Source organism: Staurois parvus, unplaced genomic scaffold, assembly GCF_062004578.1.
Source record: "Staurois parvus isolate SC_StPar_1 unplaced genomic scaffold, SC_StPar_1.0 ptg000068l, whole genome shotgun sequence".
NCBI lineage: Eukaryota > Metazoa > Chordata > Amphibia > Anura > Ranidae > Staurois > Staurois parvus.
Genome location: NW_028317864.1, coordinates 3,963,825 through 3,985,629, shown reverse-complemented (window position 1 = coordinate 3,985,629; position 21,805 = coordinate 3,963,825). Strand labels below are relative to the sequence as shown.

Sequence of the window (21,805 nt, the reverse complement as noted above, 5' to 3'; positions counted from 1 at the left end):
GTGTGGATCCTGGCATTAAAGTTGGGATCAATCCAGAGCCCAGACTGGCTGGATGACTAAAGTCTGCTGTCGACTGAAAACAGGTCAAAGGAGTACATAACTAAGTGCAGTCCTGTAACCTGGTCCCTGAAGCCTCTCTTCTTTCCAGTACCCAAATAGTCATGCTGCCATCCTCCTGGCAGCATCAACCGTGCGATGTAGGGCAGGTGACCAATGCTGGCCCTGCATTGTATTGTATGGCCTAGGAGTGGCTACTTACTTTCTAGCACTGGTGAGAAGAGCATCAAGTTTTGTGGGACTGCAGGGTAAGTTACTACTCTGTATTAGGTCACCCCCCTAAACAAATAAAAGTTATGTTCTTAAAATGGAGGGGAGGGTACACATTTAATTTTTTTGCAAGGGTGGATCATGTGAAAAATGTGCTAGCAAAAATCCAGGTTTTTTTTTTGTTTTTGTTTTTTGTTTTTTCTGTTTTTCTTGTTTTTAATTCCCAACGTATATAGTTACATACAGTAGTTAGTGTGGCTGAAAAAAGACAAAAGTCCATCCAGTTGAACCATAGAGTAAAAAAAAGTTATAATCCTATACTCACAGTTGATCCAGAGGAAGGCAAAAAAAAAAACCCAGCAAAGCATGATCCAATTTGCTCCTGCAGGGGAAAAAATTTCTTCCTGATCCCCCGAGAGGCAATCAGATCTTCCATGGATTTGATTTGACTTTATGTGGTTGAGATCTGCACAACGATGACATACAGAAGAGGTAGAGCGGGCAAACAAATACAAAACAAAAAGCTTTCATTGATGTTATGGTGAACTGGATGAGCACTGTGAAGGTGTCAGTTACTGGATTTGTGGATCAGCTCTTCTTCTGTTACAAAGAAATTCCGTGTTGTGGTTTTTGAATATATTAATGTTTTGGGGGTTTTTCACAGTAGGCGATTGCCATGAAGGTTTTCAACCTTTCTATTAGTTATTTTTAACTCTTTAGTTGCCATTTGCATGAAGTAGCAAACTGTAGGATACCCACAGAATTCTAGTTTTTGATCTGTATGATCACTAGGTTGCCAAACGTTTAGCAACATGTCACCGATTTGCTTTGTGTAAGACTGGTAAATGTCTTTCCTTCATCAAAGCTGTATTCCAGCCAGGCATGCCCACCACAAGCAATACCCCTGCCCCCATTATAACTAATCACTGCAGCAAATCGAAAAATATAACCAAAATTCCTATTACTCACCTGAACCTGGGGTCACATGATTCCCTTGTTACTGAGTCATCTATCTTCTAGATTGCAAAGTGACAAGAGTCCATCATCATGTGCCCAATCACTGTCTGGGTGATATGGACACTTTCTATTGTCTGTCAGTCAGTAGGTTGCTCTAAGGCTCTAGAATACTGTAGTAGCGTGATGACGTTACAGTGGTGGAACGTGTTGTTGGTAGATGCTGACTGCAGCACTTAGCTTAATGATGTTTCATCGATAGGACTTGTTGGTGGCAGGTACAGACTGCGGCACTTGGCTTGATGACATTACAGTGACAGGACCTGTTGGTAGCGGGTACAGGCTGCGGCACTTAGCTTGATGACATTACAGTGACAGGACCTGTTGGTAGCAGGTACAGGCTGCGGCACTTAGCTTGATGACGTTACAGTGACAGGACCTGTTGCTGGCGGGTACAGGCTGCGGCACTTGGCTTGATGACATTACAGTGACAGGACCTGTTGGTAGCGGGTACAGACTGCCGCACTTAGCTTGATGACATTACAGTGACAGGGCCTGTTGGTAGCAGTTACAGGCTGCGGCACTTAGCTTGATGACGTGACAGGACCTGTTGGTAGCAGGTACAGGCTGCGGCACTTAGCTTGATGACGTGACAGGACCTGTTGGTAGCAGGTACAGACTGCGGCACTTAGCTTGATGACGTGACAGGACCTGTTGGTAGCAGGTACAGGCTGCGGCACTTAGCTTGATGACGTTACAGTGACAGGACCTGTTGCTGGCGGGTACAGGCTGCGGCACTTAGCTTGATGACGTTACAGTGACAGGACCTGTTGCTGGCGGGTACAGACTGAGGCACTTGGCTTGATGACGTTACAGTGACAGGACCTGTTGGTAGCAGGTACAGGCTGCGGCACTTAGCTGATGACGTGACAGGACCTGTTGGTAGCAGGTACAGACTGCGGCACTTAGCTTGATGACATTACAGTGACAGGACCTGTTGGTAGCAGGTACAGGCTGCGGCACTTAGCTTGATGACATTACAGTGACAGGACCTGTTGGTAGCAGGTACAGGCTGCAGCACTTAGCTTGATGATGTTACAGTGACAGGACCTGTTGCTGGCGGGTACAGACTGCGGCACTTAGCTTGATGACGTTACACGACCTGTTGGTAGCGGGTACAGACTGCGGCACTTAGCTTGATGACGTTACAATGACAGGACCTGTTGGTGGCGGGTACAGACTGCGGCACTTAGCTTGATGACGTTACAGTGACAGGACCTGTTGGTGCTGGGTACAGACTACAGCGCTTGATCACCAGTCTCCATTGCCAGAAGGGGTGCCAGCAAGGGACACGCCAACGTAAACTGAGTTGAGTTAAAAGCTGCTTTAGAAATTTTTTTATTTAAGTGTTACTAAACCCACGACAGTAAAACGAATCTGTATATGTAGTAAAGCATGCTTGTTATACTCACTGTGGAACTTAAGGGGTTAATCCCCTGCATTGTGTAAAAAGGCTGTTTGATCCTGTCTTCTCTCATCCTCAACTTCTTCCACTGTCCCCATTTCATCTCCTGTTAGAACAGAGCATCGAAATTCAAGCTACACATGCTCAGTTTAGTGTGTATGGCTGGAGAGGTTTTTTTTTTTCCCCGGAGGGTACATGTGGTCAGCACAAGCCAGACAGAGGGTCTGGGGTCCTTCAGCCTCATAGGGCAGTGAGAGGAGAATGAAAACTCCTCTTACAAGCTTGAACCAGTGCTCTGCTGGACACTGATAGAAGTCACTTGACTGCTGTAACTGCTGATGAGAAAAGCTATTTAGCAGTTTATATTTACTAAAATAATTGCATTTACATGTTCTGTGGGAGATCAGATATAGTGAATGCAGGGTCCTGGGTTTAGTAACACAATGATTGGGGGGTTCAGTTTCCCCAAAGACAAAGAGATGGGCTTTAACTCACCTCAGTCTTCTGTAGATGGGTGCATGCTTGTGTGGCATTTATGAGTAGAGTTCCTGTCTTGTTATAGGAAAGGGAAAAATCATTGTCTGCTCCCACAGTGTGTTTCCATTAAAGCGAAGTTCTAGTCGTGTTTGTGTTTATTAAAAGTCAGCAGCTACAAAAACTGTATCTGCTGACTTTAATAAACACATGTTCACCTGTCCCAGGGTCCCATGTAATGGTTCTCTTTTTTTCTTGACAAACACCATTGTCCTCTGTAATAAACAAAAACCCATCAAGAAAAGGGTACAGGGTGCAGCAGCAAGTGCATGTCATTGTTGGATTTGATGGTTAAAGAGGATCTGTGAGATCTAATCACTAGATCGTCCAACAGATAGGAAAAGCCGGGGGTGTTTCATATCATATTTGTAACAACAATATTCATACTAAATAGACCAATCCTTTAAAGCTGAAAATGCTAACTACATGGGAACTGCCTTACCTGCCAAGGAACTTGGATTTCTGTCCATCCAGCCCTGAGATCTACATAGCCCTGTTAGACAGTACAGCCAGGCTTGTCACCTGACTTTTTTTCTGCTGCAGCTAGCACAGCCTGGCCTCCTATCTGCCCTCCGCCTGTGATTAGGCAGTGATGGAGAAGAATGATAGGGTAATCTGTCTGCTCTCTCCTTTGTCAGTAAATGTGAATGCAGGGCACCTGATTGGCTCAGATTTTCACAGAATGCTGCTATACAGGGAACTGCTAAAATCAAGTCAGATTCAGGAATACGCTAGTTGCATTTAAAACTACTTTTAGGGGCTCATTTAAAATCCATGATATGGCAGCACCATGGATATATTTCTGTGATACAAAAATACATAAAGCACAACAATGTGATCTACAAATGTTCTCTGCTCTCCTTTTACTTTAGGACTCTGAGCCAGGAGGAGAACCCAGTCATGTGACCTGTCAGTCACGTGAATGGCTCTCTTCCAATCACAGAGCTCTCTCGGCTCCATTGATCAGAAAGAGCTCCATATAGCTTTGCTGAATACACACTGTGGCATGATTTTTATGAATGGAGGCCATGGTTGGTGTAGCAAAGCAAAGTATCACAGAGAGCAGGTAGGATTATCCACTGTCTGTTATAAATGAACCTCTAAGTAATTTTTTTAAATATCTACATAGTTTTCAACATTAAAACTGAACTCCGGGCACAAATCTTTATTTTAAATACATTTTTCATTGCCACAAAGGATATAAATTCAACTTATAAGCATCATGTACCTATGCAAACCTAGATTTTACCATGTAAAAGTAGCAGTTATGTCATCAATGTGCAGTGTATAGTGTGTGCAGAGAGCAGAGCTGTGGTAGGGGCCCAGCAGCTCCACCCACTATAGGCTGTCTGCAGAAAACTACAGGAGGGGATGGAGACACAAGACCAGTCACTCTCTACAAGGGGAGAGAGCAGCAGTGACAGTTCTTTATTATAGGAAGCTCCACAGAGGGACAGTGTCAAACTGGATTACTGCACAGATCTGAAAGAAATACACAAAGGGCACCAAGGAGGAACTCTTGAATTTGACCATGTGCTTATCCCAGGGTTCAGCTTTAAAACTTAAAGTATCCCCCAAAAGGGAGACTCACCCTCTCTATTCTTCCTGTTTACCATTATCAAAAGTAAAAGAAAACCTCAAATTATGGGTTGTCCCCAGAAAAGTAATGGAGAGGAAATCTTCCAATGGGGACACCAGTTCTGAAGACCTGTGCGTCCCCAAGGAATTCCCTTAATTTGCAGAGATTTCCTTTTACTTCCTGTTTTGGCTATGAGACAATTGACGGTAAATCTCCCCAATGGGGCACAGATGGCAAAAAAATAAACTGACAGGTTATAACCTCCCCTTACTCTATCCAAAATGAGGAAAAAATGTATCCTTTAGTTCTACTAAACCGGATATCGTATGTACTCTCCAGCGCCACAGGATATGCACAGCCAAAAGGGAAGCCAAGGGTACCAGGACAGTGACAACCAAAGGAAATGCTTCAGGGGTGCAGCCCTCCTCAGATGGGGAAATCAGCCACTGGATAGAGAGAAAACAGGTGGCGCACACACCTAGTGCATTATCCAAGGTTTATTGTAGGAGTGAAAGAATAATAAAAACATACTCACAGACGAAGCATGTATCTAAAAAGCATAGAAAAATGACAATGGCCACAACGGCAGGCAAGGTGTTCTCACTGTCAGTGCGGTCAAATGACTGACGCGTTTCGGGGACGAATCCCTTTCCTCAGAGCTGATGACCAACCTCTGATGCTAATGTATGATGAATGGAAAGTAAGAGCCTTGCTGTTGATGCCACACTACAATAAACCTTGGATAATGCACTAGGTGTGTGCGCCACCTGTTTTATTTATTTAGTTCTACTAAATCACAGCCATGCAAAGCAGTGTGCTTACAGTGAAGCACACAGACCCAGCCAAAGTAAAACATCACACAGTTAACCCTTTGATCGCCCCAGATGTTTCCCCCTTCCTGCCCAGTGCCATTAGTACGGTGCCAGTGCTTTTTATTAGCATTAATCACTGTATTGGTGTCACTGGGGATGTCAGTGGCAGTTAGTCAGTTCACACCTGGTGTCAGAATGCCCACCGCAGTCCCGCTATAAGTTGCTGATCACCACCATTAATAGTATAAAAAAAATTCCAGTATATATACTGCCATTTGTAGATACTATAACTTTCATGTAAACCAATTAATTTACACATATTGGGATTTTTTTAGCAAAGACGTGTAACGGAATACATTTTGCCCTCAATTTATGAAGAAATTTGATTTTTTTTTTACTGGATATGTTTAATAGCAAAAAGACCAAAATATTGTTTTTTTCTTTTTTTCAAAAATTTTCTGTCTTTTTATTAGTTATAGCTCAAAAAATAAAAACCGCACATGTAATCAAATACCACTGAAAGAAAGCTCTATTTGTGGGGGAAAAGAACATAAATTTCATTTATGTACAGCGTCGCATGACTGTGAAATTGTCAGTTCAAGTAACGCAGCTCCGTATCTCAAAAAATGGCCTGGTCAGGAAGGGGGGTAAATCCTCTGGAGGACAAATGTATTTATTTATTTCAGGTACTTATATAGCGCCATCAATTTACACAGCGCTTTACATAGATATTGTACATTCACATCAGTCCCTAATTGTACAATCTAAGGTCCCTAACTCACATTCATACATACACATACTAGACAAGAGCCAATTAACCTACCAGCTTGTCTTTGGAGTGTGGGAGGAAACCGGAGTACCCGGAGGAAACCCGCGCAGGCACAGGGAGAACATGAAAACTCCAGGCAGAAGGTGCCGTGGCTGGGATTTGAACCAATGACCCTAGTACTGCCAGGCGGAAGTGCTAACCATTTAGCCACTGTGCTGCCCAAATGGTCAAAAAAAAAGCTTCAATTTCTGGGGGAGGGGGTCTTAGAGAATGCATTGGGGGCTCTGTATGTGCTGCTGTGGTCAAGCAATACCCCGATATTTTCTTTGTTAAACAGGTTTTGTGCGGTTAACAGTGCATTAGCCTGCGGTGAGAGAAGCAAAGGCTACAGAACCGTATCTATGTGTGGTCTCCACAGAGGTACTAATAATTCCTAACTGCTCAGTGGGGTGTCTTGGACTCCAGAGAGTTAATTATGTACTTCCCCAGACATGGCGGAAAATGCACTGCCCCTTATACACATACTCACAGCTATTGTTGGTGTTTATTTCACCTCCTTGTCAGTAATGTAAACTAGAATTCCACCTGTGTGCAGAAGAAATAAATCTCACCAACATATTTTACAGTTTTGTAGTTTTTTTTTTTCTTCCCTTTGGTCCTTTTATATCCCCACTGTCTGCAGAAAGGCTCATTGTCAGTTGAGGTTTTATGTTCAATGCTGAAATTCAGGCAAACAACTAAATGTACAGATGCAATATTTTTTTATTTTGGAGTGGATTTACCTGCTAAATGCTTTTTGTTTCTGTCCATCCAGTCCTGAAATTTACACAGTTCTGCCACACAGCATAGCACGTGTTTTCTAGATTATCTCTCCAGCCCTAGCTTATGATTGGACTGTGAAAGGAGAAACGGCAGACTGAAGAGCTCACCTCTCTGTCAGCTATATTCTCCTAGGATACTGATTTGTGTCCTTGTGCTGCTTCTTCCTCTCCCAGTCTGAGCTCTAATATACAGCGGATTTCCAGAGGTTTCATTCAGCTAATTACACTGCTTGAATTAAATAATTCCTTTAATGATACAGTGGGGATCGAAAGTTTGGGCACCCCAGCTAAAAATTTGTATTAATGTGCATAAAGAAGCCAAGGAAAGATGGAAAAATCTCCAAAAGGCATCAAATTACAGATTAGACATTCTTATAATATGTCAACAAAAGTTAGATTTTATTTCCATCATTTACACTTTCAAAATAACAGAAAACCAAAAAATGGCGTCTGCAAAAGTTTGGGCACCCTGCAGAATTTATAGCATGCACTGCCCCCTTTGCAAAGCTGAGACCTGCCAGTGTCATGGATTGTTCTCAATCATCGTCTGAGATTGACATAACCTGGTCTTCCCAAAGGTTTTAAATGCCCAGACTCATCTGACCTTGCCCCAACAATCAGCACTATGGGTTCTTCTAAGCAGTTGTCTAGAAAACTGAAACTGAAAATAGTTGACACTCACAAAGCTGGAGAAGGCTATAAGAAGATAGCAAAGCGTTTTCAGATGTCAATATCCTCTGTTCGGAATGTAATTAAGAAATGGCAGTCATCAGGAACAGTGGAAGTTAAAGCAAGATCTGGAAGACCAAGAAAAATATCAGACAGAACAGTTCGCAGGATTGTGAAAAAAACAATTCAAAACCCACGTTTGACTGCACGATCCCTCCAGAAAGATCTGGCAGACACTGGAGTTGTGGTACACTATTCCACTATAAAGAGATACTTGTACAAATATGGTCTTCATGGAAGAGTCATCAGAAGAAAACCTCTTCTACGTCCTCACCACAAAAATCATCGTTTGAACTTTGCAAATGAACATATAGACAAGCCTGATGCATTTTGGAAACAAGTTCTGTGGACCGATGAGGTTAAAATTGAACTTTTTGGCCGGAATGAGCAAAGGTACATTTGGAGAAGAAGGAGCACAGAATTTAATGAAAAGAACCTCTGTCCAACTGTTAAGCATGGGGTTGGATCAGTCATGCTTTGGGGTTGTGTTGCAGCCAGTGGCACAGGGAACATCTCACGAGTAGAAGGAAAAATGGATTCAATAAAATGTCACCAAATTTTGGATGGTAACTTGATGCCATCTGTGAAAAAGCTGAAGTTAAAGAGAGGATGGCTTCTACAAATGGATAATGATCCTAAACACACCTCGAAATCCACGGGGGATTACATCAAGAGGCGTAAACTGAAGGTTTTGCCATGGCCTTCACAATCTCCTGACCTCAACATAATTGAAAATCTATGGATAGACCTTAAAAGAGCAGTGCGTGACAGACAGCCCAGAAATCTCAAAGAACTGGAAGACTTTTGTAAGGAAGAATGGGCAAAGATACCTCAAACAAGAATTGAAAGACTCTTGGCTGGCTACAAAAAGCGTTTACAAGCTGTGATACTTGCCAAAGGGGGCAGTACAAGATATTAACTCTGCAGGGTGCCCAAACCTTTGCAGACGCCATTTTTTTGTTTTCTGTTATTTCGAAAGTGTAAATGATGGAAATAAAATCTAACTTTTGTTGACATATTATAAGAATGTCTAATCTGTAATTTGATGCCTTTTGGAGATTTTTCCATCTTTTCTTGGCTTCTTTATGCACATTAATACAAATTTTTAGCTGGGGTGCCCAAAATTTCGATCCCCATTGTATATTAATGAATGCTGAGCTGCTTTAATTTGTGTCTTTTAGATCTGCCTGGAGTTCAGAGTTAATGAAATTCCGTTTTCTTTGCAAGCTTGCCTGATTTGTCAGTTTCTCTGTTTCCTATATTAGGTATTGCATGGCACATCTCTAGCTGTTGGTGTACACACCCCACTGTTCCTGCAAAAAGACATGCTAGTCTCTGGAGCCAAGTACATCTGACATATAACTTAACTTCCCCCTCCCTACCATTGTGAAAGGAAGCAATTGGTTTTTACAGCCTGGAGCTGACCCTAGACCACGGGTGTCAAACTGGCGGCCCTCCAGCTGTTGCCAAACTACAAGTCCCATGAGGCATTGCAAGACTGACAGTTACAAGCATGACTCCCAAGGGCATAGGCATGATGGGACTTGTAGTTTTGCAACAGCTGGAGGGCCTCCAGTTTGACACCCCTGCAAATGAATCCAAATTCAGGCCGGTTCAGCAGAGACCAGCCGAATTTCAGTCCATCTATGGCTGTTTTCACCCAGGAGAAGTCAATCTAACAATCAACTTCTGTTGAAGGGACTGTTTAGAAATTGTTTCTGGATCAGATGGCTGCAGGTGCTGATCAGTGTATTCAGACAGCAGAGGTGATTTGCTGTCATAATACAACGGCACAGCGGAGAGTGAAATAAAAAAAAAACAGGCAGCTATTGCCAGCCTAAGTGCAGCAAAAAAAAAGTAGTCCCTTGTGCTGATGCATCGTCTGTTACTTGTAGGGGCTTTTCTGCCCCCCACCCCTGCTGCCAGGGCTGTGCATAAGTGGGTACCACCAGACCTCCTGTATGGGGCCCAGGCCAGCTGGGTGAATCAGATGTGGGCAGGGAAGATGATCGGCATGGTGCTGGGGGGGGGGGGGGGCGCAATTGGGCTCACAGTGGCTAAGTGGTTAGCACTTCCGCCTAGCAGTACTAGGTTCATTGGTTCAAATCTCAACCACGGCACCACCTGCCTAGAGTTTGCATGTTCTCCCTGTGTCTGTGTGGGTTTTCTCCGGGTGCTCCGGTTTCCTCCCACACCCCAAAGACATGCTGGTAGGTTAATTGGATCCTGTCTAAATTGTCCCTAGTATGTGTATGTATGAATGTGAGTTAAGGACCTTATATTGTACGCCCCTTGAGGGTTAGGGACTGATGTGAATGCACAATATATATGTAAAGCGCCGCGTAAATTACATAAGTACATGAAATAGATAAATTACTGGAACCGATCTCCTCTATGGCTCTCTCTGCAGCAACTGAAAGCTGTCTTCTCCTCTCCCTCCCGCTGGGTTTCAGCTGCTGCAGAGAGAGCCATATAGGGGATCGGTTCCAGTAATTGCCCCCTGATGCACCTATCACCCTCCCTGTGTATCATACATCCCCCCTGCTACCCAGGCCCTCCTGTGTGCCCCCACAGTGCTGCGGCTTCCCTCCTCTTCTTCCCACCAGCAGCTGCCAGCACACAATAGGATCCTTCAGGATGGAGAGTTGGGGGAAGGGTCCTCTAAATATGTTACATTTACCAGCCCCTTCCTTTTCTGGATGAACACAATGAGTGATTTGTACCAATCACTCACTGTTTTCATTCATAACTGAAGCATAGTAAACTGTGTTTTTTGGGGATTTTTTTTAGGGGGGGCCCTGTCAGGTTGGCTGCATGGGGCCCGAGGTTTCTAACAGCAGCCCTGCCTGCCGCCATAATCTTCTGGTGTGATGGGGGCTAATAGAACTAACTGGCTGACACAGACTCCTTCACAGCGCCTCTACCCTGCTCCTCCATTCATAGAAGCTGTACTAAAGCTTCTATGAATGAAACAAGATCTATGAATGTGGGAGGGGACAAATGGAGTTTTCATGGCTCAGCCCCCTCCATTCAGAGATCGTGGTCAATTCATAGAAGCTGTAGTACATATTTTTACCACTCATCCCTAAGCTGTAAAAGCATCCATATGGGGGTGTACACATGCCTCTGTAAAAATGCCTGCTGGGGGTGTTCCTCAACTGCATGTAGTGAACACAGTGGTGTGGGTTTTTAGGGGCTAAAACAGGTGGTGAGAAGGTGACATAATGCCACCTTGCAGTCTATAGAATGCCCTCTGAAAAGTGATCCATCACAGATCTCTCTTTATGGGGCCAATGCAAGTGTAAAGGAGCCCTTATATACATGATTGCTGCTCCTCTGGTAGCCAGGACTCTCTTTAGCCCCAACGATGGACTGTCCCTCTGCATCTCCATGGACTACGAACCCTGCATTTTACATCAGAGAGGTTGCCGCCTCCAAAGCATAACCCTAGGTTCACAAGCGTTTTCTGCAGCTTTTTTCAGAAACATAGTACAGTTCATTTAACATGATTTCCTATGGGACATGTTCATAAATGTGCATTTTCACCTGGTGCGTTTTTGGAAAGGGTCCGGGACTTTTTTGGTTCTATATTATTACTGTTTCAGGTACTTATATAGCGCCATCAATTTACGCAGCGCTTTACATGTATATTGTACATTCCCTTCAGTCCCCAACCCTCAAGGGGTGTACAATCTAAGGTCCCTAACTCACATTCATACATACACATACTAGGGCCAATTTACACAGGATCCAATTAACCTACCAGCATGTCTTTGGAGTGTGGGAGGAAACCGGAGTACCCGGAGGAAACCCACGCATGCACAGGGAGAACATGCAAACTCCAGGCAGGTGGTGCCGTGGTTGGGATTCGAACCAACGACCCTAGTACTGCCAGGCGGAAGTGCTAACCATTTAGCCACTGTGCTGCCCATAGACTTCAATGGGAACGCTGCAGAAAATCATATATTGCGTTTTTGATGCCTTTTGAATTTTTCGTTTAAAATCTGCCTAGCAACAAGAAATAAAAAAAATGAAAGACAAAAACGCGACAAAAACACAAGTCCAAGAACGCAATGCAGAAACGCATCAAACGCAAACTGCATAGGTGTGAATCTAGACTCCGAGAGAAGAGGCTGCAGCACTGATCTAGTAGCACAGAAAAAAAACGGTGAGAGCAAAGTATTAGGTCAGTAAAACTTTTTTCCAGTCCCCTAGACCTAAACAAGCATTGAACCCTTCCACTGCAAGGGGAGATTTTTACTTTCCCTGCAGTTTAACCTGGCCATAGATGGATTGGATCTCGGCCGGTTCAGCAGGGATTGGCTAAGATTTGATCCCTCTATGGGCAGACTTTTTGTATTGAAGTTGATCCATTGATCGGCTTCAGTACAACGAGCCTGTTAATTTTTTTGTATGCGATTACTGCTGGTGGTTGCACTGTACTCCTTTTGCAAACAGTGCTTCTGAAAACAAAGTGTTCACTAAGTGAAAAAAAGCATTTCACGGTACACAGTAGTCAAGTGTTTGGCTTGCCTGCAGTTCTCTGGTAAATGGCGGAGTTATTCTTTAAGTTAAGCATGAGTTTGTGTTGAGTTTAAATTAGAGGTGGGGGGGGGGGGGGATAAGGCTGGATTTCCTGCCTTCCTGTTGAATGAGCCCTGACTGGGTGATGTGCAACGCCACATCCTGCCCTGTGTGTCCTCTACAATGGAATTGTAGGCCGATTCCATGGAAAACTGGCATTCATTGCAGAGCCAAAGAAATGTGTTCTCAGGAGGGCTCCCTTCTCCAGGTCAGTGTAAAATAACACCTTGAAGGTTGTTAACATTGCAGTGAATGCTGTATAAACAAGATTACGTGACAACGGAGTCTCCGGCATCTTCAGGAGCTCATAAATAAAGTAGTCCCCACATAAATAAAGGGAAAATCTTTACTACATTTATTCGTGTAAAAGTAATGTATAGTCTTTTTTTTTTGGATTAGCATGTAAACGAAATCAGCTTGAAGTAAATGATCTTCAATGTGTGTGAATGTTTAGAAATCATGTTTTCTATTTCAATAATGTTTATTGGTGTTAACAAGTAATGAACAGGCAATTGGTTTGCCCACGCAGGGGCTAGTAATGACTTTCATAACAGGAATAGGCACACATAAAACTCAGCGGCCAGACTCATCCACCTCACCAAGCGCTCCACATCTGCTTCCCCCCTCTGCCAATCCCTTCATTGGCTCCCGATTGCCCAACGCATCAAGTTCAAGTTGCTAACCCTGACCTACAAGGCCATTCACAAGGCCCAGATACTACCCTACCTGTGCACTCCGCTCCTCACAGGACCTCCTGCTCTCTAGCTCCCTGGTCTCCTCCTCCCACGCCCGATTGCAGGACTTCTCCAGGACTTCCCCCATCCTCTGGAACTCCCTACCCCAATCCATCAGACTGTCACCTACCCTCCTCACCTTCAGGTGCACCCTGAAAACCCTCCTCTTCAGGGAAGCCTACCCCAACCTCACCTAACACCCGACCTCACCTAACAACTAACCTCCTCCACTCCTCCCACCACTCCATCCCCCACAGCCATCTCCTCCTGCACCACCTTCCCCTCCCTCCTAGATTGTAAGCTCGAAAGAGCAGGGCCCTCGAACCCCTCGTGTATTGTTACTGTCTTGTCTCATCTTCTGTCCCCCTTGCTACTGTACAGCTCTGAGCATACCCTTTGGCGCTATATAAACACTGTATAATAATAACATAAAAGCTAAGAAATCATGTTTTTATGTATAATTTGTAATCCTTTGTGTACCTGGAGGCTGCCATATTTGCCCATTAAATACATGAGTGCTGCTTCCTTCTGTAAATAAAATAAAGTCATGTTGGTTAAAGTGAAGCTTTGTGGCACACCTCATAGGCAAGCCATAGATTTATCAATTTTCTTTCCTTGCACTATGGGTTGTAGGAAGGAAATCTGCTCGATTCCCTGACTGTGTTGATGGGGGAATTCCTCCTGCAGTGCCGTTGTATTCTGCTGGTGGCGGCTTTCCTGGCCTGCAGAATACAATGATTACTGCTAGCGGCTATAGCTGTGACCAATAATTGAATGCTACAAACCTATGGATTTACTTGGGTACAATCAGCCAGACCATAGATGGATCGAATCTTGCCCAACCACTGCTGACCCAGCCAAGATTCGATCCAGCTATGTCCAACTGTAGTGAGCCGCCCTCCAAGAATGGGATGTTCATGACCCCCTCCACCCCCACCTGCTGTCTTGCTGCCACTGCTATCTTCTATCTGGATCCTGGAGTCTTCTGTCTTTTGCATTGACTGGCAACAGATGACTGAGTAACACATGCGCACAGAAATGACTTTATCCTGCCATCCCACTGGTTCTGAGATTGTACACTGAACTGCACATGCATGGCAAGTAGGCTACAAATAGGAAGACATTGTGATCAGGCCAGAACAGATGCTTTTCTGGCAGAAGAAACCTAGCAATAGTACTATACCTGCTTACAATTATGGGTAAAGTCAAATGTAGTTTTTCTTTAAGGTGGAAAAATGTGTTTTATGTCGCAACATTGAAGCTGCAAAAAATCCTAGAGCATAATTTAACATTATTTTTTCTCATATTCATTTACTGCTCATCACCTGACTCATTGGATTTTGCCAGATGTGAGCAACAATTGGTCTTTCTTGGGGACCTGATACTACAACTTACCAGTGTGGCCCCCCTGTTGATGCAGGTGCGTTGATTCATTTAGACTCACAGAGATCCTTAAAGGGTTAGTCCACCCAAAATAGTTTTTTTACATATAGAAGGTGCCGGGATTCTTATATGTCTTGCATACTCCAACAGAAAGATCTCCCTGCTATATTTCCAAACTGCTCCTATCCACCTGGTCTTTGGTGTTCTCCATACCTTGTGTTTCAGTTTCTTCTATTATGTTCTTCATAAAGCAAAAGAGATAAAAATCCAGCAGGGAGAGTGGAAGCCCCCCCCTCATAACGGGCACAGAAGGTATGCAAAATGGTAACTAGGCACAAAGATATCACCAGTAGAGCTCCAGAAACCAAAGAAAGTGTCGGGTGGTTTTAATTTGTGGGTTTCATCAAAGGAAGAACTATGTGCATGCATGCCTGCAGAATATCATTGTGGATGCATATGAATGTAAGTTTCAACCTTCTGGTGGATGTGTTTGTGCTTTAGGTCACCTGCTGACGTTATGGGAAATGTTTTAGGTTTATTGACTTGATTGACTATGTTAACTATGGCTGTGTGGTATTCATACTGCACATTAAAATGTAACATGACTTTTCTTTGTTTTCTCTGCAGAAGCCTTGCAAAGACCAATAGTATCTGATTTTGAGCCTCAAGGCTTGAGTGAAGCTGCTCGGTGGAATTCCAAGGAAAACCTCCTATCAGGACCAAGTGAAAATGACCCCAATCTGTTTGTTGCACTGTATGACTTTGTAGCCAGCGGGGACAATACTCTCAGCATCACTAAAGGTAAGACATTTGTGGGTTCATTGCTTTTAAATATTACCAATAAAGATGTTAGAGTAGGCCGGATAACTGTATATTCCCATTACATTTAGTTACAAATAATACTTAAGGGCCCATTTATAATGGACAGTGTTTATTACGATCTTGTCTCTATTCTACTCTTCCAGCTTACTCCATACTGCGGCCTGCATTTTATAGCCTGTGGTATGCTACAGATTTCCTCAACGCAACCTAGAGGACTTCCTAATCAATGGAGAGCCAGTCTTGTGACTTTGACAGGTCACGTGACTACTCCCTTTTTTGTTAATTAAATCCTTCAACACAGACCCAATACACATCGGGGATTTGGAGAATCATAAACTTCACCTACAAGAACAAAATGTCTATCCAAAGGCACGCTTCACACAATCCAATGTAATTTGCCTCCAATTACAAGGTAGCTCTCGAAAATTCAAGTTAGAAGTAATGTTCTTGAGTCTAAGGATAGTATTTGAATATATAAAACAGTAGCAAATAAGAGAGCAGTCAAATCAGAAAATTACAAAAAAAGGAAGCAATTAACTAGAAGGGGGAAAGAAGAAGAAAAAAAAGGGTTGAGGGGGGACCCTCTCACCTACCAATATCACCGTACAGCAGGCTGAGCATTCAGGGACGAGGGTCAGAGACACTATTGGGTCACATAGGAGCAGAAGTCCTGGGAGAACTTGGAAGCGTTCCACTAAAACCATATTTTTCAGTGCTTTTTCCTTTTTTAGAGAAGCCGTAAGTTTCTCCATCTGCTGAAGTTCATCAACTACAGAAAGCCATTGTCCTATCGAAGGTGGCTCAGTGCTTTTCCATTTTTGTGGTATACAGACCCCATTCACTAAATTAACTAAGGCTCCATGCACACTAGCGGTTTTTTAAGCTCCTAGAAGCTGTTATCAGCATATTTTTTTCTGCTCCTAGAAGCTAAATAATGTTATCCTATGTGTCCATGCACACTACTTTAGGCTATTAGAATTTTGTGAGCTTCAGCTTCTAGGAGCAGAAATAAAATTGTTTCTGCAGAGTTTTTTTTGGAGCATTTTTCCAGCAGAAAAAAATAAACGCTACTAAAACGCTCATAACAGCTTTTTTCTAGCTTTGTTTGCCTCTACATCTACTGTAGAAATGTTAATAAAATGCTAACGTTTCTAAACGCTACTGAAAATCCACTATTGCCAGCGTTTTTTATCTAATGTTTTTCACAGCGTTTTTTTGAGTTTATTAAAAAAAAAACCTATGCTAGTGTGCATGGAGTCTTAAAAAGTGTTTTTTTGGGTTTTTTTTGGTTTTTTTTTGTTTTTTTTAAACAGTGATTTTAAGGGAGCATGGTAAAATGCAACAACATGCCTTGGGTCGGTTCTCCATTTGAACACTGTTTTCTGGATGTCTTCCCAGAACAGACATACTAGTGGGCAATCCCAAAAATGTGAAGTAAAGTCCCCCATTCTCGATGGAACCTCCAACAGAACGGTGGAGTGGCAGGGAACATTTTGTGTAAAAAGGTGGGCACCCTACACCACTGGGTCTAAAGTTTGTATCCAGCTATCTGCTTAAGATGGAAGACTTGTGTTCAAAAAATAAAGCATGATCCCTTTGCTTAGCTGTTAGTTGAAGACCAAAATCATTTTCCCATTTATTAAGAAAATTTGGTACAAACCCTTCACCCTGAGACAATACAGAGACTTTAAGTACTATCACTGGGTTTTGGGGGTTCCACAGAGTAACCCTATAGAACAGGCGTGTCAAGTTTGAATGAACCAGTAGACTAAATATGGAGACCCTCTCTGTTCTTCGTATGCTCTGAGTTATCCCGTAAAACACACAGGAGCTTAGTGAAGCATTTTCTTTGCTTTCAGTCCTGACAAAACAAACATTATATGGCACCTGATTATTTTAATTCTGATATACTCTTTCCACAATTCTGCTGGGAGAGAATAGTGGAATTTTTGTATGTTCTATGTGGTTTTTCAGTCTCCATGTACTTATGCAAGCTCTAGTACATCATTGCAGATAGGCAATCAGATTTGACCTTAAATCCGTCTAACAGGATAATAAATGACTGCTAAAACATGAAAGCATTGAAGCGATTGAGGGAAGGTTACTTTAATCTGTTCAGATGCTTTGCATTTAAAAGCTAATTGAAATTCCCTGAAAATTATCTTCTGTGTGGTAAGTCTTTGATAGAGTCCAAACAGGGCTATTCCTTCTATAAGGCCATCAAAGGAACTGTAGGGTGCTGCACCGAAGCTGGCCTATATGGACATTCCCATATCAGGGTTGTTCAGTAAGGCTGAGCTAGGTAAAACCATAGGCTCATCATTACTGAGCTTGCTGCCTAGTTGCCACATTCATTACATAGGCAGCTTTATCGACTGAGGCTACTCAGTGTCCAGACAGAGTCTTTTTTTCAGTGATACATAGTCTGGATGAAAAAAGACATAAGTCCATCCAGTTCAGTCATTAAAAAAAAACAAAACACAGATATAATCCTTTACCTACAGTTGATCCAGAGGAAGGCAAAAAAACCAGCAAAACAAGATTCAATTTGCTCCTGCAGGGGAAAAAAATCCTTCCTGATCCCCTGAGAGGCAATCAGATATTCCCTGGATCAACTTTACCTACAAATGTTAGTATCCAGTTATATTCTGTGTATCCAAGAAATAATCCAGGCCTTTTTTAAAGAAATCCACTGAGCTGGTCAGAACCAACTCTTGAGGGAGTCTATTCCACATTTTCACAGCTCTCACTGTGTAGAAACCTTTCTGTGTTTGGAGATTTTACATCTGGAGGAAAAGAAATTTTGAGTGCCCCCTTGTCCTCGGTGTAGAGCTATTCACCCTGAGGTCTTCACAGAGTTCACTATATGAACCACTGATGTATTTATACATGTTGATCATATCCCCCTTTAATCTCTTCTCAAGAGAGAATACATTCAGTTCCTCTAATCTTTCCTCATAGCTGAGCTCCTCCATGCCTCTTATCAGTTTGGTTTCCCTTCTCTGTACTTTCTCCAGTTCCCCAATGTTCTTTTTGTGACTTGGTGCCCAAAACTGAACTGCCCTTTAAACAGACTGAGCATCACTAAGCCTGTTACATGAGCTGCCATTTTTCTGACCCTGTTAACTTACCCCTTCATCCATGGTGAAAAATGTTTGCCTTGGGTGGTGGTAAGGCTGTCCATGTATACACGCTCACCATTTTGACAAGGGGGTGGGGAGTCGTGTGTCAAGGTCCTACCTTTCTTCAGAGCTTGTGCATCTCCATGAGCTGGCCTCCATCTTGGTTTTCTGCAAAGCATGGTGGGAACCTTTATGCCTTCAGGCTTCTGCGGCTCCTCCTCAGAAGGGTGTGGTTGAGCACATTTAAACCTGCTGTCTGCAAGTGTGCTCTGCACTTGTGTCCTGTATGTTGCCCTGTTGCAAGCTCTTGTGTTGTTCCCATTGCTCTCCTGGTAACCGACTCGGCTTGGACAAGACTACTCTCTGCGTTAACCCTTTATCTGACCTCCCGTTGTTGAACCCGGCCCGTGACCTGAGTATTCTTTGCCTACCGTCTAGTACTGTCTGCTCCGTTGTTATTGACCCGGCTTGTCTGACTACTCTACTCGTGATCCCATCTAGCTCCCACCAGCTGTACGCCATTGGCGGCAGTCGTTATCGCAGCTGGGGTCACTCGGGGGCCGCGACCTGGTCTCAGGCTGCGTCAAGTCCATCCCCACCATCAGGGGCCCTGGTGAAGGGTAGCCTGGGGCTTAGACTCCGCGCCCTGAGGGACTCTGGTCTGTGGGTAGTGGCTGTCGTCAGTCGCAGCGTGACCGTACCATAGGCCTGCCTGCCCATTCCAGCGTTCCTGCCCTGACATCGTGTCCGGTCAGAAAATGAGCAGCTGCTTCAGGCAAACTTTCAGATGTGACGTTCCTGGCTGCGACTGACTGCCTCTGATTTGTGGCATCCTTTGACATTTGATGAGACTCAAGCATGGAAGCATTGGTGACATGGGATTAGCGCATAAACGTGGGTAATATTGTACTCAGAACCCGATACAACACTGCACTGTAAATATTACCGTTTCCAGTCTCATCTCCAACCTCGCAGAAGTCTGTCAGTGAAGTAATTCAATTTGACAGATATTGTAATTATTTTGTCTGCGCATTTCTCTCTCTATTTTATAGCCTTCTGTATGGGTGCTTGTTTAAAATTGAACTCCAAGCAGATATAAAAAAAAATGTCATATAAATACCATAAGTGCTGGATTGACATTCACCTCCTGTGAGCGGGACTCGGAGAACGAGATGTCAATAAAACGACTTCATTGCTCAATGTTTCCAGTCCCCCTTACTGAACCCACTTACAGTAATGGATGAGAAGAGGAGTGACCTTAATGGTGTACTGCTAAAACATGGTGCAGCTCTGCATAGAAACCAATCGGCTTCCAGGTTTTATTGTCAAAGCAAACAAACTGAACAAACTGAAGTTGGAAGCTGATTGGCTATCATGCTCAGCTGCTCCAGACACCAGGTGCATCAGGGTTAGTAAATCTCCCCCTATATGTGTAGATAAAGGTTTTTTAGTTTTGGATACAATAGGGAAGGGCCTATACTGACCATTTGAGAACTCGGGCACTGCCTGAGGGCCCGGGGTCAGTAGGGGGCCCCATGAGATGCCCCTGGTACCTTTTTCATAGACTTTTTTGAGTTTGGGCAAGGACACAGGGGCCCCATGATCCCCTATTGCCCAGGGGCCTCATGAGTTGTCAGTCCGCCCCTGTGAAGGGCTGAAATCAATTTATTTCTAGCTGTGTCTTGATGGGGAGGTTTCCCTTCACTTCTGCTCTCAGAGACGCAACAGAAAGTGTATTGAAATCTCTACATAGTGAATACAGTTGTCACCAGGTGTCTTCAGTGATAGATTTAATCTTACCTCTTGTTCTCATGGCAGCTTTAAACGTTTGAGTTTCCCCTCACTTTCTGACTCTGTGACAATGGTGACCAACACAAATAAGAGATAGTGAATTTACCTATCCGGACCACCAACAGCAAGGGGTTCTAACCCTTCCTTACTATGCAAAACTACAAATAAAAAATAAATTGGCTATACATACAGTCAGGCAGGCCAGTGACCATACTGGATTCCTATGTTCATTGGAGAAAAGGTCACAGATTTAGCTGTGCTGTCTAGCAAGGTTCTCCGAACTGGCTTATAAATATATTGATATGTAACATATGTGACATGCCTTATGTGTATTTTAGTGTGTATTTCTTGATGTTTAGCTTTAAATAATACTCCTTGGCCTCTTGCACACAGTCAAAAAAGCACCACATTTGTAGCATTTTTTTTTTTTTTTTTTTTTTAAATTAAGATGTTACATTTCAGTGCAGTAATTTACACACATATGCCTAAATTGCAACACTTGCAGCTAGAAGTTCATGAAGAATAATTTTACATGTGTATACGCATGCGCACTTATGGTTGTATACGTGTACACATGTGTAAGCAAGGTCTTTATGGAACATAACCAGAGACAACCTGCGTGTCTCAGTAAATTGTTGTGTTCATGTGCAAGAGGCCTAACTTTCCCAAGTCTCGGTGTTAAGGATTATGGTTGACAGTACTACAAATAACATTTTTTATACATAACCCATTTTTATTAACCTATTCTATGTGCAGCTTCTGTAGTTTTGTGTTGTTTCCACCACTGTCCACAATAACACACCAAAATCTTTGACATAAACAAAAACTATCTATAGGTAAAAAGGACAGAATGGAACAATTTATTTGAAGCCAAAATGTTTTTTTTTTTCCATTATAGATAGAGTAGCACAGGGGTCTCCAAACTTTTCAGTAGGAGGGTCACGTTGTTTATCCATTTGCGGAAGGCGCACTGTACATAAATGTTGACTGTGTGGGTCCGCTGCGCTGGATCATGTACATGATCCAGTATTTCCGAGTGGGGGGGCATGTGCTGTTATTGGCTACAGCACAAGCTGATCAGTGGGTCCTGGCCATGACCATGGCCGGCACCCGCTGATCGGTGGAGCGAATGATAGAAGAGCGCCCTGTGTTGGTAAACAACACAGGGCTCTCTACAGACAGCAGCAATGTAACGTGTTTTTTTTTTCTCCCTGCAAAGCAGGGAGTAAAAACTGGCAGATTGCTTAGTACATGCACCACACAGTAAACACAATAAACATTGTTAAACACACAGTTAACTCTTTGATTACCCCTAAATGTTAATCCCTTCCCAGTCAGTGTCATTAGTACAGCGACAGTGTATATTATTTGCACTGATCACTCTATTAGTGTTACTGGTGATGTCAGTGTCAGTTAATCAGTTCCCACAATGTTTCAGT

General features: G+C 43.3%; 1 protein-coding gene across 2 annotated transcripts in view; it reads left to right on the top strand.

Moving 5' to 3' along the window:
* Window positions 1–21,805, top strand: part of ABL1 (ABL proto-oncogene 1, non-receptor tyrosine kinase) — a 375,160-nt gene that overhangs the window by 265,018 nt on the left and 88,337 nt on the right. For both annotated transcript variants that reach the window (XM_089669033.1, XM_089669032.1), the window contains one exon: window positions 15,259–15,432. In XM_089669033.1, coding sequence (XP_089525159.1) covers window positions 15,259–15,432 — 174 coding nt within the window. The remainder of the gene's footprint in view (window positions 1–15,258; window positions 15,433–21,805) is intronic.